The sequence below is a fragment of the Pempheris klunzingeri genome, chromosome 15, assembly GCF_042242105.1.
Source record: "Pempheris klunzingeri isolate RE-2024b chromosome 15, fPemKlu1.hap1, whole genome shotgun sequence".
Lineage (NCBI taxonomy): Eukaryota > Metazoa > Chordata > Actinopteri > Acropomatiformes > Pempheridae > Pempheris > Pempheris klunzingeri.
Window position 1 is genome coordinate 948615 of NC_092026.1, and position 20877 is coordinate 969491.

Sequence of the window (20877 nt, forward strand, 5' to 3'; positions counted from 1 at the left end):
CTTTTTGGACTCCCGTGCAGCCCTCAGGGCAGCGGCCCACACAGTGACACCCCGGGACCAGGACCCACCGGACCACCGGACCACCTGACGGCGTCAGTAACGCTTCCTTTGTGTGAGCAGATGAAGCTCCGGCTGCAGGAGCTTGTTCACACTCAAGTACACAAGGGAAAATGTTTAACTGGTCTTCACAGGCGTCAGAATATAAAACTGACAAGACGCAGCTGCAAACGTCATCAAAGTATAAACTAAATCTGGTCACGACCCCCAGAAGCCCCCCAGAAGCCCCCCCTGCCGTAGGTCACACACAGGAAGTGTCCACGTGTGGAAGCAGCCTGAGGAGAGTCAGGCTGCTTGTAAATCCCTTCTTTCAGTGGTTCCTTTCTGTTTTGACTGTGTTGCTCTTACTCTTATCTGTATTCTACTGTCTTCTCTCTCTTCTTCCACGTCTCTCTGCATTTCTGTCTTTTCATTCTTGTTTTAAATGAATGAATCAATCAGATGAAATGAACTCATCTTAATCCTCCAAGCTCTAGTTCTGCTCTGCTACACCAACACTTCTACTCATTGTTACCTTCCTCCCACGGCGAAGTCAGAGATGGCGTAGTAGTAGGACTTGAGGACCTTGGGGTCGTTGAAAACCTCGTCTCCGAACGTGTTGAGCCTGTTCAGGGTCACTCTGATGTCGGTGGCCGTCACCCAGTCCTGCAACAGACACAACAGACGGTCAGACATCCGTCCTGGGCTGAGCTCAGAGAGCGGGAGTGTTTTCAGACTCAGTACAAGGTTCGGTTCCCTCGACCTTCACCACCTGTTTTTATTTGCATGTAAGAGGACAGTGACTCCCTCCTCTTGTCTTTAAAGACGGTGAAAACCTCCCACTTGGTCCTTGAAGAACAGACTAAGTGTCCTCAGTCCCCCACAGAGATCCTCCACACCACAGTTAATACTTTCTAATCCTTGTTATCTAAACTTCCCTCAGAGTCACAGCCAACATTCACCGACTTCCCACGACCGCAAAAACCCTTCAGTCATTTACATTCGGTGTGTCTGTCGTCCACTCGTCCAAAGCTGAGGACGACAGACATGTGACCAGCTGCTGATGGTCAACACTCAGTTTAAAAACATGATCCAGTAATCCACTGAATTCAAAGACTCCCTGGAACAGACTTCTGTTCATCCAGGACCCTAACCCTAACCCATCAGTCCGTCAGTCCATCAGTCCGTCAGTCCATCAGTCCGTCAGTCCATCAGTCCGTCAGTCCGTCAGTCCGTCAGTCCGTCCGTCAGTCCGTCAGTCCGTCAGTCCGTCAGTCCGTCAGTCCGTCCGTCAGTCCGTCAGTCCGTCAGTCATCAGTCCGTCAGTCCGTCAGTCCGTCAGTCCGTCAGTCATCAGTCCGTCAGTCCGTCAGTCCGTCAGTCCGTCAGTCATCAGTCCGTCAGTCCGTCAGTCCGTCAGTCCATCAGTCCGTCAGTCCGTCAGTCCGTCAGTCATCAGTCCGTCAGTCCATCAGTCATCAGTCCGTCAGTCCGTCAGTCCATCAGTCCGTCAGTCCGTCAGTCCGTCAGTCCGTCAGTCCGTCAGTCCATCAGTCATCAGTCCGTCAGTCCGTCAGTCATCAGTCCATCACCATGGAGGAGTGAGACAACATGAGCATGAGAGGAACAGTCAGACACACTGTGACATGTAGGAGATGGTACACACACATGTTGCTGTTGAGAATCAAATAAAAAAAAATTTCACAAAGAACAAAAACCAACAAACTAAAGTCAAAGTGTTTTGAAGTCAAAGTGAAAAATGACCAGCAGCAAACCAGTGAGGTTGTCTGAGTTCATCCTGAGGGGACCATGAACATCTGAACCACACATTCCTCTGAGGAGCAAACACAGATGTTGTCAAATATTCTCCACATAGAGGCTCAGATCCTGAGGGGCTGTGGGAAACACAGAACGGTGACGCAGCGCCACAAACAGCCGCGCTGAGACACGTGCACAGACATGGAATTTATTTCACCACACCAGAGCCAGACGGAGGGAACTACCGAAGGACACCTGTTCGGCCTCGACGCGTCGGCTCATCGGAGGACAAAGAAAGTTACTCAACATCCCGGCCGTGTGAGAGGCTCATGGGAAAGTCAGAGCGGCGGGTGGCGATAGCTTTGTTCAGTATCAGCGGGAAGCTTATCGGGGCCACGGCTTTCTACTCAGCAGCTGTTAGAGCAGCAGCAGACGGAGAGAACATGTGACCTGAAGTCAACCTCCACAGCTCCTCCATCTTCTCTGTGATGGAGACTGACGGAGCGTCAGCTGACAGCCAACACCTTTCTACTGATTCAGTCCTCAGACTTCACGTTCTCAAAGTGAAGGAAACAAATAAAAGAGGAGCGGTCTGGTCTGAGGAGTGTGACACACCTGGACTCCACAGCAGCAAGGACTGATGGGAGACTGAGGCTTTGGAGCAGAACTGGCATCACTTCAGCTCCATTAAAAGGCCTTTAGATTCACCTGCTTTAGGACTCATTTCACCAAAGAGATGAAACCTTTGGAGGAAGGTGACACCAACTTCACCGACACGTCACACACGAAGGCAACAGGAAGCGTAATCACTGTCAGTTACTCACTAAGGCCAACAGCCTGCAGGCTTCTGTGTGCAGCTGATGTTCAGTGGATTTGTCCTTTATATTCTCAGATGTTTCTCTGACCAGTGAACGTCCCCGACGCAGGATTAATAAAGTTCTTCTTGTCTTAACTGAAGTACTGATGGTTATCTGGACAGTGCAGCTGTGAATGTGTGGGAGACCAGAGACCTGTTCTGTTTCTCTCCACAGAGTGAAGCATGAAGCCTCAGAGGTCAGAGAGGAGGCAGCAGGACTTAAACCTCTCTGCTCAGGACTTTAAATCATGTTCAGGTGGACTGTACATTAATCCTCCTCCTCCTCTTGGTTTGCACGCTGGTGTTAAATCCTCGTATGACTGCTGGGAATGTGGGACACATTTCTGATTCACCCACCAGATCCTCCAGACTCACAGCGATTAAATAACCTGCAGCACATTTATGATCCATCGCTGAGATGACGAAGGGACAAAAGACACTGAAATGTTATAAGAAGAAGTGTGAAGGCTTTAACTGACAGGTAAACTGCTCTCAGACCTGTTTTACTTGGGGAGGGACAGTCCTCTGTGGGACATGAATCACAGGGCCCAGCTTTGAACGCCTGCAGTTTTCTGTGATCTTGATATGAAAGTTTTCAGGAAACTCTTTCTGCCTGTCAGTGGTTCCTCAGCAGTCCTGAGAGGCTCCTCCCAGCTGTTACTGTATGTGTTCTCCGCCTGGTGCCGGACTCTGATGGAGGTTCGGTTCTTGGCAGAGACCCTGTGAGCGGCCGGCATGAGGCGGCGATGAAGGATCGTCATTGTTGCAAACTGTTGTGCAGCTGCTTTCTCAGCTGGTCGCTCTTATCTGCGGTGCTCTGAAAGCTTCGGTGACGCCCCACTTTCTCTCCTCATGATTCATGGAGGAAAAATACATGGCCCGTCCGGCAGCTGCAGCTCCTCAGACCGTCCAAACTGTACAGAACATTTGTTTGCCATCAATCACGGCAGCTCCGTGCCGGCGTGGAACGGCTCGGCCGGACATGTGTTTCCATGAGGGAAGAAGAATGCTGCCTGATGTCAGAAGCTCCTCTGAGAATCCCAAACACTGAGCTGAGCTGCAGCAGCCTGCAGGCCGGTGGAGTTCACTGGACCACATCAGTCCTACACATCAGGGAGAGCCGTCCAGTCCTAACAACAACTGAGCAGTTCTATTACATCTATACATCTTCCTTCGTTCGCCCGTCAGGAGTTTCCATGGCAACCTGAGTCCCACTTTCATCCGGTCGGACTTCCTGTTGGCTATCAACATTAGCTAGTAGCGGCTTTAGCTCCTGGCTGTGTTAGCTTAGCTCGTGGTCCTGGTGGTCAGAAGATCGACTCTCCGCTTGAATCCAAACACATTTAAGATGTAAGTTATGATCGTTTCTGCTAGAAGAGGTTAAAAAATAGAAAAACAACAATAAAGCTGATCTGGCAGCAGCAGAATCATCTTCTGCTGAAGGACAAACATCCAGTCACACCACGAAGGAGCAAAGGAGCTGGGTGACATGGTGACCACTCAGGGGGCTAACCAGCCAACCAGCTAACCAGCCAACCAGCTAACCAGCTAACCAGCTAACCAGCCAACCAGCTAACCAGCCAACCAGCTAACCAGCTAACCAGCCAATCAGCTAACCAACCAACCAGCCAACCAGCTAACCAGCTAACCAGCCAGGAGGATGCTAGTGCTGGCTACCTGACAAGTGACGACTGACTGGACGCTGAGCTGCTCGGTGGAGCTTCAGACACTAAACCAAAGTGACTTCAGTCAGTTAGTGGTTTTAAAGGAACCTTAATAATATATAAGATCCATCAGTGTGTGTTCAGTCATGATTAATCACCTGAAGCTAAACTGATCCTCTTACATCTCCACAGTAAGCAGGCCCACGTGTTTCTACAGGAGCCCACAAAGGACAAACAGGACCTTCAGTGTTTTTACAGCTTGGATTTGGAGGCATGAACTCAGCATTTAGAGGATGAAGAGGAGGAAAGAAGAGGAAGACCCTGGTGTGTTGTGACAGACGGAGGATCAGACTGATTATTATTGTTCAGCACAAGAACAAGCAAAGGGAGCGTGAATCCTGGTGGGCCACCGTAGGGGGGGGGGGGGGGGGGGGGGCATCAAGCTACACTACATCCTACAGACTGGTCCTTTAAATTGCCTTAAGGCGACAGGTTTGAGTCTAAGTACGGCTTTAATAAATCTGATCTAACTGGAGGTCTGAGGACACCTAACTCTCTCTAACCTTCTCTCTCAGGCTTCAAAGGTTGATTCAAACTAGAAAACAAAAGCTGAAGCGGCAGATATCCGACACCGGCGACACAAGCAGACACTACTTTATTTTAAGGGGTCACAAGCCTAAAGGGTCGGGAACCGCAGCCCTGGAACCAAAACAAGAGAGCGGTGGTCAGCAGCCAGACGGGCTGTTAAGGTGGACGGCCTCAGCTGGTGGTTATTTCCCACTCGGAGATGACAGACGGCAGGAATGTCCGAGAGCAACAAACAGCCGTCTGACGCCTCCGACAGGCCGCCGCCTCCAAAAAGAGTCCACAGCTTCGGTATAAATAGCTTCATGCCGACAAGTCAAATAAGGAAGTTTAGAGCTGAGCTGCAGAGCTAAATCTGTTCATTTCCATGGAGGGGAGGTGTCAGGAGCCCGTCTGAGGCGTCAGGAGCCCGTCTGAGGCGTCAGGAGCCCGTCTGAGGCGTCAGGAGCCCGTCTGAGGCGTCGGGGCCACAGGAGCCCGTCTGAGGCGTCAGGAGCCCGTCTGAGGCGTCAGGAGCCCGTCTGAGGCGTCGGGGCCACAGGAGCCCGTCTGAGGCGTCAGGAGCCCGTCTGAGGCGTCGGGGCCACAGGAGCCCGTCTGAGGCGTCAGGAGCCCGTCTGAGGCGTCAGGGCCACAGGAGCCCGTCGGCTCTGAGCCTCCATCACTCTGAGTGTCACCACCAGTTTTCACCTTCCTTCATTAATGACTTCACATCCTGACAGTGTTTCAGCAGACCGGACACATCTCCTCCCTCTGCACCTCTTCTTCTATTTCCCCCGACACATTCCACTCATCCACCCCCCCACGCTCCGGCTTCAGACGCCCCCATCCTCCCGTTGATGTGGCTGTAAATAAGGGACTTTGCTGTTTAGTTTCCAGTTCTGTCTCCAGTTTTTAGTGTTAATCTGATTCTGCAGAGTAACTACAGCTGAGGTGTGGAGGAGTCCAAGCAGAGCTAAAAATACTCACATTGGTACTTGAGTAACTGTACTTTAACCTCTTTAGCTCAGTGTTACCTGCAGCCATCATGTCCCACAGAGGAACAGAGCAGCTCTGCTCACACTGATAAGGGACAGAAATCTCTGTCCAACAAGAGGAACCCTGACCCTAACCTAGCCCTGACCCTAACCTAGCCCTGACCCTGACCTAGCCCTGACCCTGACCCTGACCCTGACCCTGACCCTGACCCTGACCCTCAGTGTCTCCTCCCTCCTCTCGGCCTTCTCAGCAACATCAACATCATGTTTCCTTCATCTGAGGTTTATTCTGAAGAGACGGAAACAGCAGAGAGGAACGAGTCTCTGCTCTCCAGTTATTGAGCAACCTCAGCCACAGAGGGTGAGGAAACATGGAAACACAAACATGCTGAGGGGGAGGAAGGAGGGAGGGAGGAGGGAGGGAGGGAAGCGGTCCAGCTGCAGCTCAGTGGAGCCAAACCGAGCTGCTGCTGCTGCAGTGGGAAATCTGGGGGCGTCGCCTAGCAACATGTCGCAACACTTGGCAGCGTCCGGCCGGCAACCTGACAGAGGGAGGCAGAGGGAGACAGAGGGAGACAGAGGGAGACAGAGGGAGACAGAGGGAGACAGAGGGAGGCAGGGAGGCAGAGGGAGGCAGAGGGAGGCAGAGGGAGGCAGAGGGAGGCAGTGGGAGACAGTGGGAGGCAGAGGGAGGCAGAGGGAGACAGAGGGAGACAGAGGGAGGCAGAGGGAGGCAGAGGGAGGCAGAGGGAGACAGAGGGAGGCAGAGGGAGACAGAGGGAGACAGAGGGAGTCTCCGGTCCCAGAGGCTGCAGGGTTTCCCCGTCCCCTCTTCACCAGAGTGGAGGTCACCAGAGTGGAGGTCAGCTCAGTGGAGGTCAGCTCAGTGGAGGTCAGCTCAGTGGAGGTCAGCTCAGTGGAGGTCAGCTCAGTGGAGGTCAGCTCAGTGGAGGTCAGCTCAGTGGAGGTCAGCTCAGTGGAGGTCAGCTCAGTGGAGGTCAGCTCAGTGGAGGTCAGCTCAGTGGAGGTCACCACAGTGGAGGTCACCACAGTGGAGGTCAGCTCAGTGGAGGTCACCAGAGTGGAGGTCAGCTCAGTGGAGGTCACCACAGTGGAGGTCACCACAGTGGAGGTCAGCTCAGTGGAGGTCAGCTCAGGGAGGCACCGATCAGGAGGAAAGTCAGCGGGCCGTCAGGAGACGATAACGTGATGATGTCAGAGACCACTTCCTGTTCATCATCCTCTCACACTCTCTGACCTCCATCCACTCTCTCACACCGTTTCATTTCCTCCTTCCTCTACTTGGAACCAGACTCCCAAACGTTCCCACAGCCGATCACCTCCTGGAGGGCGACGGGTCCCAACCTGTGGGTCAGGACCCCCCACAGGGTCTCATTTTTCAGACGCTGCTCTGATCCAAACCTTTTTCTAAACTCTCCTCTGAACATCCACCGTTTTGTTTGGCGCTTCTCTAAAACTCAACCTGAACTACTTCACTTATCACTTATCTATGAATGAATGTAACTAGGACGAGCTCACCTGCAGCAGCATCACACACCTGCAGCATCATCACACACCTGCAGCATCACCACACACCTGCAGCATCATCACACACCTGCAGCATCATCACACACCTGCAGCATCATCACACACCTGCAGCAGCATCACACACCTGCAGCATCATCACACACCTGCAGCATCATCACACACCTGCAGCATCATCACACACCTGCAGCAGCATCACACACCTGCAGCATCATCACACACCTGCAGCATCATCACACACCTGCAGCAGCATCACACACCTGCAGCATCATCACACACCTGCAGCATCATCACACACCTGCAGCAGCATCACACACCTGCAGCAGCATCACACACCTGCAGCAGCATCACACACCTGCAGCAGCATCACACACCTGCAGCATCATCACACACCTGCAGCAGCATCACACACCTGCAGCAGCATCACACACCTGCAGCATCATCACACACCTGCAGCATCATCACACACCTGCAGCATCACCACACACCTGCAGCATCACCACACACCTGCAGCATCATCACACACCTGCAGCATCACCACACACCTGAGTCACTGGTGTCCTGACCCTGACTGGGCTGGACCATCACAGTTTATATGAGACGAGCATGTGAGGAGCTCGTCTGCTGAGAGCCTCCTGGCAGGGGGGGTTTAAAGCAGAACAGGGCTGGAGACGTGTCTATAGAACTGTTTGTGTGTCAGTCATCAAAGTAAAAAGCAACACAGAGTGAAAAGCGGCCATATTTGGCACTTCCTGCTTCCTGCTCAGAGGAGGCCACTTCCTGTTTAGTCTGCCTGGACTTCCCGTGGATCTCACCTGGAGGACGGGGCTGTGGTCGAAGTTGTAGGCGCTGGGTCGCCCCTCCAGCGTGGAGAAGGCCACGTTCCCGCCGGTGAGCGGCGAGATGTCGCTGAAGTCGTCGGTGCAGAGCGCCTGCTGCTCGTCCTCTCCGGTGCGGATGAAGCCGTGGCTCAGCTTCTGGTACGTCTTCTCGCAGGAGCCGCTGTAGTACTGGTACGGCACCCAGGGGGCGCCCTCGCTGGTCCGCTTGTAGATGGCGAAGCTCTCCGGGCGGCTGGTGTGGAACTTGAGACGGACGTAGGTGATGTCGAAGGCCTTACCTGCAGGACAGGAAGTTCAGGTTTAATCTCTCGTTTTGAGTCACATGACAAACTTCCCTTCTCGTCTTTATTCTGTTTAGATATCCACACTTGTTTAAATCTAATAACTAAGTTAAAGGAGCTGATCGTAGCTCCAGACAGGAAACACACACAAACAGGATTCAGACTTTGGACTGAAGTGACGTCCAGGCCTGCAGACGTGCTGCGGCTGCGTTTCTACATGAGAGTGTTTACTAAACAGCACAGGCTGATGTTCCTGTGTAACCACTGATGCTGAGCGGGAATGTGAGGTGCAGCTAAACCTGCGGTCTGCTCCTTTAACTCCCGACACTCTGCCGAGGACGCCGCTCGCTCCTCCACATACCTGACGAGTCTGAGCAGGCCGGCGGCCGTCCGTCAGCGTGTGAGGGAACGCCGCCATGTTTGAGCCGGGCGGTGGGGGGGCACGGCTGTTTGCTCAGCCAAAGAATCTGCTCTGTAAACAGTGTGCTGACAGGGGCCCCGGCCCCGGGGGGGGGGGGGCGACCCCCGGGGGGGCCCCTGTGTGTCGACAGCAAATAAAGGTGAAGCAGCTGATAGACTGACGGGACGCTCACAAAGGACTGCAGTTTATTACAGGAAACAATGAAGCTACAGCAAACACAGCAGCTCCCCCTCCCACTGTGGGAGTGTGTGTGTGTGTGTGTGTGTGTGTGAGAGAGAGTGTGTGTGTGTGTGTGTGTGTGGGAGAGTGTGTGTGTGTGTGTGTGTGTGTGTGTGTGTGTGTGTGTGTGTGTGAGAGAGAGTGTGTGTGAGAGTGTGTGTGTGTGTGAGAGTGTGTGTGTGTGAGAGAGTGTGTGTGTGTGTGAGAGAGTGTGTGGGAGTGTGTGTGTGTGTGTGTGTGTGTGTGTTTATAATAGGAGGCTGTAGGGTTTGAACTTCAGCACGATTCAAATGACGACAATAAAACTGCTGCGAGAATCTGAAACTGGAAACACTGGAGGTCACCAGTCACATCACTGGCACACACACCTGGTAACACACACACACCTGGTAACACACACACACACACCTGGTAACACACACACACCTGGTAACACACACACACCTGGTAACACACACACACCTGGTAACACACACACACCTGGTAACACACACACACCTGGTAACACACACACACACCTGGTAACACACACACACACCTGGTAACACACTGAATGTTCACCAAGTGTGAGCTGAATACTCAGTGACTCCACTTGTAGAACAAAGACGCCACACAAACATGAACCCTCTCTCCCCCTGGTCTCCCCCTGGTCTCCCCCTGGTCTCCCCCTGGTCTCCCCCTGGTCTCCTCCTGGTCTCCCCCTGGTCTCCCCCTGGTCTCCCCCCTCTCTCCCCCTGGTCTCCCCCTGTTGAACCTGAGCTGTAGGAATTGTCTTCATGTTTGTGGGCAGAATAAAAGGAGTTTTATTCAAATAGGATCCTGAACATCTGTGATCTGAGATCTGAGGAGACTTTCCTCTCTGGAGACTGAAGACCGGATCAAAGAGCCGGGCCGTGTGTGTGTGTGTGTGTGTGTGTGTGTGTGGGGGGGGGGGGGGGCACCAGCCGGTCACCACACAGAAACACGCCTCCACATCCTACAAGCGGGACAAAGGCGTCTGTTGGCGCAGCAATCAGGAGGCAAACATCAGGACAGAGAGGACGGGCCCAGGTGGCTGCTGGGACGGCACAACACAGAGCGCTCTGATTGGACGATGATGCTGCCACAGCAGGAGGGGAGCCGAGGACCAGACCTCTCCGTGAAGAGGACTTTATTAAAGTTAAATCACACAACGAACAAAACGATCCAGATTATAGTCTGTTTACAGTCAGATTATAGTCAGATTACAGTCAGATTATAGTCAGATTACAGTCAGATTATAGTCAGATTACAGTCAGATTATAGTCAGATTACAGTCAGTTTACAGTCAATTTACAGTCAGATTACAGTCAGATTACAGTCAGATTATAGTCAGATTATAGTCAGATTACAGTCAGATTATAGTCTGTTTATAGTCAGATTATAATCAGATTACAGTCCGATCTTTGGCACATTAATAACCTTTCAAAGTCTGAAATGTTTTCCTCCTCCTGACTGTTTCTCTGACGAACCAGATTAACCTCTGACACCTTTGGAGAAGTGGAAGAGAGGGAACAGACACACCGAACGCTGAACTGGTATATTTGTCGGTGTCGTTCAATAAAAAGCGACCTGATGGGTCCTGAGTGTCGTACGACCGACTGCAGCATGAAAGAGGAATTCGGTCTCTCCGTCCAGAACAATCGCTGTATTGATGAGGGGAAGAATTTTACAGTGGAGAGCAAACAAAGACGGCGCTGTATGCATTTATGTTCCCGTCCCATATGACTGCAGCAGCTCCCCTCGCTGCAGGGACACAGGCGGCCTGCCGGCTGCTCAGCTGCCTCCCACAAGACACACCAACATGAGCGCCGGCAGGACGAACCACACCACACCGACTCCAACACCGACTCCAACCAGACTCCAACACAGACTCCAACACCGTCTCCAACCAGACTCCAACCAGACTCCAACACCGACTCCAACACCGACTCCAACACCGACTCCAACACCGACTCCAACCAGACTCCAACCAGACTCCAACACAGACTCCAACACCGTCTCCAACACCGTCTCCAACCAGACTCCAACCAGACTCCAACACAGACTCCAACACCGTCTCCAACACCGTCTCCAACCAGACTCCAACCAGACTCCAACACCGTCTCCAACCAGACTCCAACCAGACTCCAACCAGACTCCAACCAGACTCCAACACCGTCTCCAACCAGACTCCAACACCGTCTCCAACACCGTCTCCAACCAGACTCCAACCAGACTCCAACCAGACTCCAACACCGTCTCCAACCAGACTCCAACCAGACTCCAACACAGACTCCAACACCGTCTCCAACACCGTCTCCAACCAGACTCCAACCAGACTCCAACCAGACTCCAACACCGTCTCCAACCAGACTCCAACACCGTCTCCAACCAGACTCCAACACCGTCTCCAACCAGACTCCAACCAGACTCCAACCAGACTCCAACCAGACTCCAACCAGACTCCAACACCGTCTCCAACACCGACTCCAACACAGACTCCAACACCGTCTCCAACACCGTCTCCAACCAGACTCCAACCAGACTCCAACCAGACTCCAACACCGTCTCCAACCAGACTCCAACACCGTCTCCAACCAGACTCCAACCAGACTCCAACCAGACTCCAACACCGTCTCCAACCAGACTCCAACCAGACTCCAACCAGACTCCAACCAGACTCCAACACCGTCTCCAACCAGACTCCAACCAGACTCCAACCAGACTCCAACACCGTCTCCAACCAGACTCCAACCAGACTCCAACCAGACTCCAACACCGACTCCAACACCGACTCCAACACCGACTCCAACCAGACTCCAACCAGACTCCAACCAGACTCCAACCAGACTCCAACACAGACTCCAACACAGACTCCAACACCGTCTCCAACCAGACTCCAACACCGTCTCCAACACCGTCTCCAACACCGTCTCCAACACCGTCTCCAACCAGACTCCAACACCGTCTCCAACCAGACTCCAACCAGACTCCAACCAGACTCCAACACCGTCTCCAACACCGTCTCCAACACCGTCTCCAACCAGACTCCAACCAGACTCCAACACCGTCTCCAACCAGACTCCAACCAGACTCCAACCAGACTCCAACACCGTCTCCAACCAGACTCCAACCAGACTCCAACCAGACTCCAACCAGACTCCAACACCGTCTCCAACACCGTCTCCAACCAGACTCCAACCAGACTCCAACACCGTCTCCAACCAGACTCCAACCAGACTCCAACCAGACTCCAACACCGTCTCCAACACCATCTCCAACCAGACTCCAACACCAGACTCCAACCAGACTCCAACCAGACTCCATTCAAACTCTCTATCATTTATAAACAGAGCAGAGCTCAGCTGCAACAACAGCCTCAGTTTACCTTCAAACATTCCTGTGGTGGAATGACTCAGGCTGTTAGACACCAGGATGAACTTAACCCCCGAAACAGAAAGCTGGCAGGACAGGAAGTGCTCTACCAAAATAAAAGCCCCTAAACAAGCCTTTCACTGTGTTAAGGAAACAAAGAGAAATTAACTGGAAGGAGGTGAAATCCAACAGTTGTTAAACGTCTCTCTGATGACACATGATTAGCTTTCATACTTTCTTTCTACCAAAAGAATGAATTGTTTTTGTTAATGAGCTTCTTATAGTCACATTTTGTTAGAACATCATAACTACTGTCACCAATAAATCTCAATATGGAGTCAATTATTTTGGGACGTAGTTTTTGTCCCTGAATCTTTTCTGCACATATTTTCTATCTAAGCTCATCAACAGGCCCTTTAACAACTGGAACGACTTCAAACTCCACTAATCAGTTAGAAACCTGCAACTGTTTTGAGTATAAAACCAATAAAAGCTGTTTTTAGACTGAACCGGCTCGCTGTGGACGTCCTCCCTCAGGACTTTATCTAGAAGTATCTCATAGATATCTATATTCGTTAAAGTCTTCGTCACTAAAACATGAAATAACAGTTTTATTCTGGAGCTCCCCAGCGGTCGTCCTCCTCGGATTCTAAACAGGAAACAGCCATAATAAAGTAAAGTGACTCTCTTTCTTCTCCCTGCAGCAGGTTTAAGCTGTTTCAGACGCTCCGGTCCTCAATTAGCCCGTTTGGCTTTAAGCAGCACTAACCCGCCTATTGTGGGGTGCTGACCCCGGGAGAGTCTCCTCGGGGGGCCTGGAGTCAGGTCTGGACATGAAAAGAGCCTCCAGTCGTTCAGGGGAAGGAGCTTTTCTCTCTAAGACTGTCTGGGGGGGGTGACGGGGTGGGGGGGGGGCATGGTGACGGCGGGAATGAACCGGCTGGAATGTGTTTCCGCTGGCGGGCAGAGTGACGGAGGACAGAGGGATGGACGGAGGGAGGAAGAGTCCACAGGGGAGAGAGGAGGGTGAGCGAGCAGCACAGGCTGTTCATGTCAAAGAGAGGGAGGGAGGGGGGAGAGAGGGGGCTGCTGGGAGTTTTTTCCTGCCCAGATATGGAAGATAGAGCGAGCAGGGGCCGCCGCAAATGAGGGGATTTTCTCTGAGAGGGGGGAGAGTTGGGGGAGGGAGGGGCAGGTCTACGTCTGCTGAAGTGTCCTTGAGCAACACACCTGCCAGCCGCTCACGACCTCCGAACGGCCCCACGCTCCTTGAACGCATCAGCTCGCAGAGGACTTTACAGAATCACCTTTAAATCCTTCAGAGTCTTTTAGTCAGGATGCTAGTAGATATTATATTATAATATCTCATCTTTAAAAGTCTGAGTGTCCCAATAACTTCTTGAATTCCCAGAATAAACATTTCTTAGTTCCATCACTTCCCAGATCCGTTGAGGAGTTGAGGTTTCGGCTAAAGCAGATTACTGTGTGCTGCCTGTCTCGTCTTGTCTCGTCTTCGTCCCCGCTCTGCTTTCCTGCCGTCCGTCCCGTCATCAGACCTGCAGAGCAGCGTTACAGCGACACGTCAAGACGTGTCGGGGGACGAGGACCAAGACGAGACGTTCAATCAGCAGAGCGAGAGAGTGATAACAAACAGACTCAGGGACAACTGCACCTGATCACAGTAGGTCCACTAAAAGAGCTTGTTTGATCCACTGACAGGCTCAGAGTGTTATTCTAAGTGTGTGACAGCATCATGGAAAGGATCCCTACAGAGAGAGACCTGGAAGATCCTTTTGGTTTAACCACAAACAGCACACACACCAGACTACATTCACTAAAACAGGGGTTTTAGAGAACAGGACACAGGAGCTGCTGCTCTGCTGCTGCCTCCATCAGTCAGTGTGTCTGTGTTACTGTGTACTTTGGTGTGTTAAAGGGTTAGTTCAGATCCAACATAATACTTGTGTAACACACAATAACACAAACAATATAAGCGGTCGCTGCACCTGTAGACCGCAAACTTCAATGTTCTGTGAGGTAAAATTACTCTTTTTGTCAATGAAGTTTGGTGGCTTTGAAGACAGCATCATAATGACCAGTAGTTTGTGTTGCTGTGTGTTACACAAATATTGTTTCAGATCTAAACTTTAATACACCAAAAGTCACACAATAATACAACCATGTAAAAACAGGGCCCATGTTCAGAGATCCTGAAACGACCCTTTAAAGGCGTCCTCGCTGAAAACAGATCTGTGCTACAGGAGATGATTGTGTCCTTTTCTCCATATAAAGATGTTTTTCAGAAGCAGATGTTTGTCTTCCCACTGAGGGGAGACAGGTCCTAACGAGGAAGACGTCCTTGAGGAGTACAGATTGGGACGGGGGAGGAAGACACCACAGTGGAAGTAATGAGCTCTGCCATCCTTCACTTTATGTCTCTTCAAATACTCAGTTTTCATTCATTAATCATAAAGTTCCTCTGACCCTGACTTCTGACCTGCTGGCTCATTTTAAAAGATCAGCCAGACTCCATTGAAAAAAACAGTAATTTTACCTTGCAGAGCCGAGCTGGTGTCCTGCTGCCTGGATCAGTTAGTTTGTTTGCTTGTGTTATTGTGTGTTACACAAATGTTGTGTTGGATCCAAACTGACCCTTTAAAACACCAAAGTCACTCAATAACACAAACTAACTAACTGACGGAGACAGGCGGGAGAAAAGCACCTCCTGGGTAAAATTACTGGTTTTGTCAATGGAGTCTGGTGGCTTTGAGCGGCTGTTAGTCAGTCCAAACCAGAGAAAGGCTACAAACCCCCCCCTGATGAATAACTCACACATTAACTGTCTAATCATCTAAGAGGCTGGATCCTGTTTGGACTGAAGATGCTTCCTAGTTTATTTCTAGAAGGTTCCTGGCAGACGAGCACACGAGGAACAGTCGGCCAGCAGTTCTCTGGATGTCATCCTGTTTTATAAATAACATCAGTTTTGCACTTTGAGTTGTTGGTGTGGATGTTTTTTACAGAACATTCCTGAGGATCCTCGTCCCGCCGCTGGAGCGTAGCGGCGGGGTCGGCCTGAGGGTCGGGAGGACGAGGAGGAGGAGGAGGAGGGGTAGGAGGGGTGAAGGCCTGGGGGGGAACGCCCCGGCTCACAGCACAGTCCAATTAAATTTCCTCCCATGAGCTCATCGCATTCTTCTCCGGAGGAGTGAACAATGGCCGCTTTGACTTTTTGAACGCGTGGGCACGGCCGACCACCACCACCACCACCACCACCACCACCACCACCACCCAGCGTCCAGGCCTCCATCGGCCCCACGTCATCCACACTCCCACCGGGGACACACAACCAGGACGACTGCAGGTAGCGAGCAGGGCGGGGGTCAAAGGTCACACACACACTGATGATTCACACAGTTTTAGATCTGCTTCAAAACTTAACAACTCTTTCAGTGACAAAGAAAACTGGACTCACAGCTGCAGCAACAGTCCCAACATGACGGCTTCTAAAGAATAAAACACCAGCTGTGTAATACTTCATGTCCTGTTTCATCTGTGTGATGAAGAAAAGGGGGTTTGGTGCCTTCAGAAACTGAACAGTAATTCAGTCCTCATGGGGAGTAAAGAAGCTTCTACTGCTTCACCTGATATGATACATGATCCTGAAGACATGTTTAAAATCAATAAGCACCTGATAAATACTGACTGACACCAACAAGCTGGAGATCATTAAATCATCTAAACAACAACCTGGAGCTTTATCTGAACTAAACTCTACAATGATCCTGATCGATCAGGACGGGAGTGAACGATGACGCTGCAGGACGACCGAGGACGTTCCTGTTTGGATCACTAATTATTTCCCAGCATGCAGCAGTGAAATGAAGACAGGTGAGCTCTGTTGTCTGAAGCACTCAGTGAGTGTGTGACTTCAAGACGCCACAGCGGCGTTTAACCGTTAACCACTGCAGGTGGGGGGGTCAGAGGTCAACGAGCCGAGGCCTCAGAGACACATGAACTGGTTCACTGCCGACAGTCCCCTGGTCTGGGATCAGTCCCCTGGTCTGGGATCAGTCCCCTGGTCTGGGATCAGTCCCCTGGTCTGGGATCAGTCCCCTGGTCTGGGATCAGTCCACAGATTAGAAGATCTCTGTTCAGGTAAAGACGGAGCTCAGCGCAGGTTCAACCAGATCCTCCAGGACCACACACTTCATCAATAATCTATGTGAACACCAACCAAACCTCCACTGAGCTCCAGGCTGACTGGTGTTAAACACCAGAACCACTGCTGGGGTGGAGGATGGATCATGTCTCTGGGTTCTGTTCTATATGAACTGTACCTGAGTTCACAGGTGTGTAAAACCCCACCTGACATGTTGCTGTCTGGGTTTGGGGGCCAGGGAGGGGCCTCCTGGGGGCTCCTGAGGGCTCCTGGTGCCTCCTGGGGCCTCCTGAGGGCTCCTGGGGGCTCCTGGGGGCTCCTGGGGGCTCCTGGGGGCTCCTGGTGCCTCCCGGGTCACTGGACGCCCAACGTGTGGTGAATGTCTTTATTCTCCGGACCTCTCTGTGGTTCAGGTAACGTTTGTTTGTTTCTCACTTCCTGAGCTGCAGACTCAGAATAAATCTGCCCTCTGAGGAGTTCCGGTCATAAAGCTGTGAGGAATTTTAATCCCACCTCCAGTTTCAGACTGAACGCAGCCTCTACATGGTGAAGCAGTCACACATTGATGTGTGTTAATGTCTAACCTGCTCCTATAGAGGAATGCACACAGCCATACAGGCGTGTTTGTTTTCCACACATGAGCAGCCCTCTGGGTATCAGTCGGCCCGTTATCAGCAGCAGCACTGTACACACCTGAGCCAGGCTGCCGCAGACGTCTTATCGGACTCTCAGGAGGCGACAGGCAGAGACACAAGCACCAGGCAGGGAGGGGTTAAAGCAGGAGGCCCAGTGTGAGCGCGCTCAGTAGAGCGTCGGCAGGATGCCGCTGATATCACCTCCATCTCTTCTTCTGTTTGATAAACAGAGCCGCCGCCGGCCGGGCGCTCTGATTGGACGAGGGGAGATTAAAGTGGCTGGAGGCCGAGCAGAGAGTGTGTGTGTGTGTGTAGTTCTGGTTAAGTTTAGGTTAAGGGGCTGGGGGGGGGAATACATTACGGCGATGAGTGTCCTGGTGGAAAACCTTAAAACTAGTGAGAGTCCTCACAGGCAAACTGTCCCCATAATGTAGGAATGTTCACACAATGATGGTGTAAAACAGAGTGACACTGAACGGTAGATCTGTTAAAAAAAACATAGAAGTGACTAAAAACCAGCGTTCATCTCTGATATTCAGCCAGAAATTTCTAAAATATCAAGAATTATGAATGGAGTTTGGTGTGTTTGACAAAGTGAAGCACAGAGAGGCCTGCTGTGGGGACATTTGGGAAAACAGGAGAATGTATATCTCCTTTGTATTTCCTGTATTTAAATCTGCTTCTGTCATCTTATTCTGGTCTTTTTTTCTTTATTCATCTCAAAGGACTGAACAGCCCACGTTTCTATCCTGATGCTGAACTCATGATGACGAATCTGCTCTCACAAACAAAGAGAATGTTAAATACATTAAATATCAATGACGACCGAAGAGTTTGGAAAATAAAGTCAAACTCTGTCAGTGTGTGTGTGTGTGTGTGTGTGTGGTGGGGGGATTTCCAATTAAGTGTGTGAGGATGAGGAGGGGGGAGGACAGGAAGGGAGTGAAGGTGGGAGGTGGTGACTGGTTTTAATGTCTGAGGAGCTGCTCTGTCATCATTCATTTATTCCCCAACAGCTCGTTTTCTTTTCCTTAATTCAGCATCGTTCATATTCAAGTCTTCAGATCAGATTGACTTTCCATAAGTTCTGTTCATTGATCACCGTCAGACGGAGACGATCCAACAACCACTAAGATCTTTAGATCTTTAAGATCTTTTCCTGTAATTAAAAAACACAGCAAACTGCTTATCAAACCTGTAAACTTAGAAATAAAGGGGTTTATCAATCGATCGATCAATTGATTCATGGAGAACCTTAGGGGCAGGATAAAGGTTAGTTGCAGCTCTAATCATGAGACTGATTTTCCTTTTCAGCTGATCTGATGAGCTGTGATGTGATCAGCCGTTAATGAGTTAAATCAGTTTCATGTCACTCACAGAGAAAGTTCACCAACAAACTCCAGGAGTCCACTGACAGGCTCAGAGTGTTATTCTAAGTGTGTGACAGCATCATGGAAAGGATCCCTACAGAGAGAGACCTGGAAGATCCTTTTGGTTTAACCACAAACAGCACACACACCAGACTACATTCACTAAAACAGGGATTTTAGAGAACAGGACACAGGAGCTGCTGCCTCCATCAGTCAGTGTGTCTGTGTTATTCTGTGTGACTTTGGTGTTTTAAAGGGTTAATTTGGATCTGACACAATATTTATGTAACACAAATTAATTAACTTATGACTAATAGGTTGGAAAAGTTTTGATCAGTAACCATAAAGAGTCGTTATGTTGCTCTCTTCAATGACACCAGACTCCATTCACAAAAACTATAATTTTACCACCAGTAATAAAAAACTAAACAAAGCTCTTATAGACTAAAGCACTTATAGTGGAGGTTCTTTAATCGGGTGCATCATGAGATGATTTTCCTTATCAGCAGACCTGATAAGCTGTAATGTGATCAGCTGTTAAGGAGTTAAATCAGTTTCATGTCACTCACAGAGAAAGTTCACCAACAAACTCCAGGAGTCCACCTTAAGGCCCAAAATAACCCAGAGCCAGATTTCCATCAGACCCAGCTCAGTGGAGAGGCTGTGATCTAATCAGAGGACGAGCTCTCTGCCCCCCCACCCTCACTCTGCCCTGCCCCCCCACAGTTACCAAACATCAGTGTGTTTGGTGAAGAGTTAACAGCACAGACCACCAAAGAAGCAGCCGCCCCGCCCAGAGGTGTCACCACACCGGGACGTCAGGAACAAACGAAAACAGGCATCGTTATCAGAGACAAAGAGCCCCCCCACCCCCAACAAAGACCCCCCAGCCGCTGACACTCCTCCTAAATGTGACGTCAGATTCACATCGGTGAAGAGAGAAATGTTCTTTTCTAACATACTAACTGTCTAAACTGATCAAGTGATCTACAGAAGAACCCCTCTGAAGATCTGAGGCTTCGTTACCTCAAACACTCGTTTATGACTTTAAACCTGTTAATTAAGACGTGAAACTGCTTTGATTCTCCCTCAAAGACCTGCAGACAGAAGCTGCAGCTTTCTGAGGAGAGGCCTTTAAAACAAGTGATCAGCTTTGTGTCGTCTGAGGGATCAACCATGGAGCGAGAGGACGAGTGAAAACAGACACATCTGAGCAGCACAGGAGGAGGGGTCCTGACTTTTAGTCCAAAAACACTGGATCCTACATTTCCCATAATGCACCGGGAGAGTGTCTTTCATTAGAGGCACAGAGGACATTGTATATACAGCCTGAAAATCTGCAAATCTCACTTCCTTCATCAACTGGAATCTGACCTGGAGGATCCTCTCTGCACACACACCAGACTACATTCACAAAAACAGGGATTTTACCCTACAAACAACAAGCTCTGTGATCAGGTGCAGTTGTCCCAAAGGATCACGTTGCAGCCATTGCAGCCCGTTTGGTGGCTGCTGGCTGAGGTGATCTACTGGACCAGTTCTGGCTGAGGTGATCTACTGGACCAGTTCCAACACTTTTAGTACTGGCAAATAAATTCAAACCCAAAATACGTACAAATAGGCTCCACGCTTGAAAATACCAAAACTCCCCATTAAGATTCTTTGATAATCAGTTTAACTTTCAAACCCACTTCAGGAAAAATGTGAAATCATGGATCAACTTAATGTCCCCAATAACATTAGCATTGTGGCTAAGCTAACTAGCACTGGGGCGGGGTATCGAATCTCGGGACAACTAAAAGGTGTTCTCAGCACCGAGGATCAAACACAGAGGTCAGACGTCTGATTCATCCATCAGACGGTACCTGTGTTTGGCTCCTATTTCGACAGGTGGATGTTTCCTGAGATAGCTGAAACTTTCTGGATGAATTTTTAAAGCTGAATTAACCAGAGGACACTAAAAACTAGGCCCGAGTCGTCCCCGGTGATTAACACAGCGTACTGTATTCACCTCAGGCAACGCAACATAAAAGTGACAGATTTTCAATGGGAGTTTGGTCACCTTTAGCTATAGAAAGTAAGGAACCCATCAGCAGTATTGACCCCCAGTCAGGAAGAACCAAAAGTACAGCATCATGTTTTATGGTCATA

General features: G+C 50.5%; 1 protein-coding gene across 1 annotated transcript in view; it reads right to left on the reverse strand.

Annotated features, from left to right (window-relative positions):
• Positions 1 to 20877, reverse strand: part of lamc1 (laminin, gamma 1) — a 46225-nt gene that overhangs the window by 16210 nt on the left and 9138 nt on the right. Inside the window, exons 2-3 of the mRNA XM_070845361.1 lie at positions 8237 to 8541; positions 572 to 702 (exon numbers count right to left, since the gene is read on the reverse strand). Coding sequence (XP_070701462.1) covers positions 572 to 702; positions 8237 to 8541 — 436 coding nt within the window. The remainder of the gene's footprint in view (positions 1 to 571; positions 703 to 8236; positions 8542 to 20877) is intronic.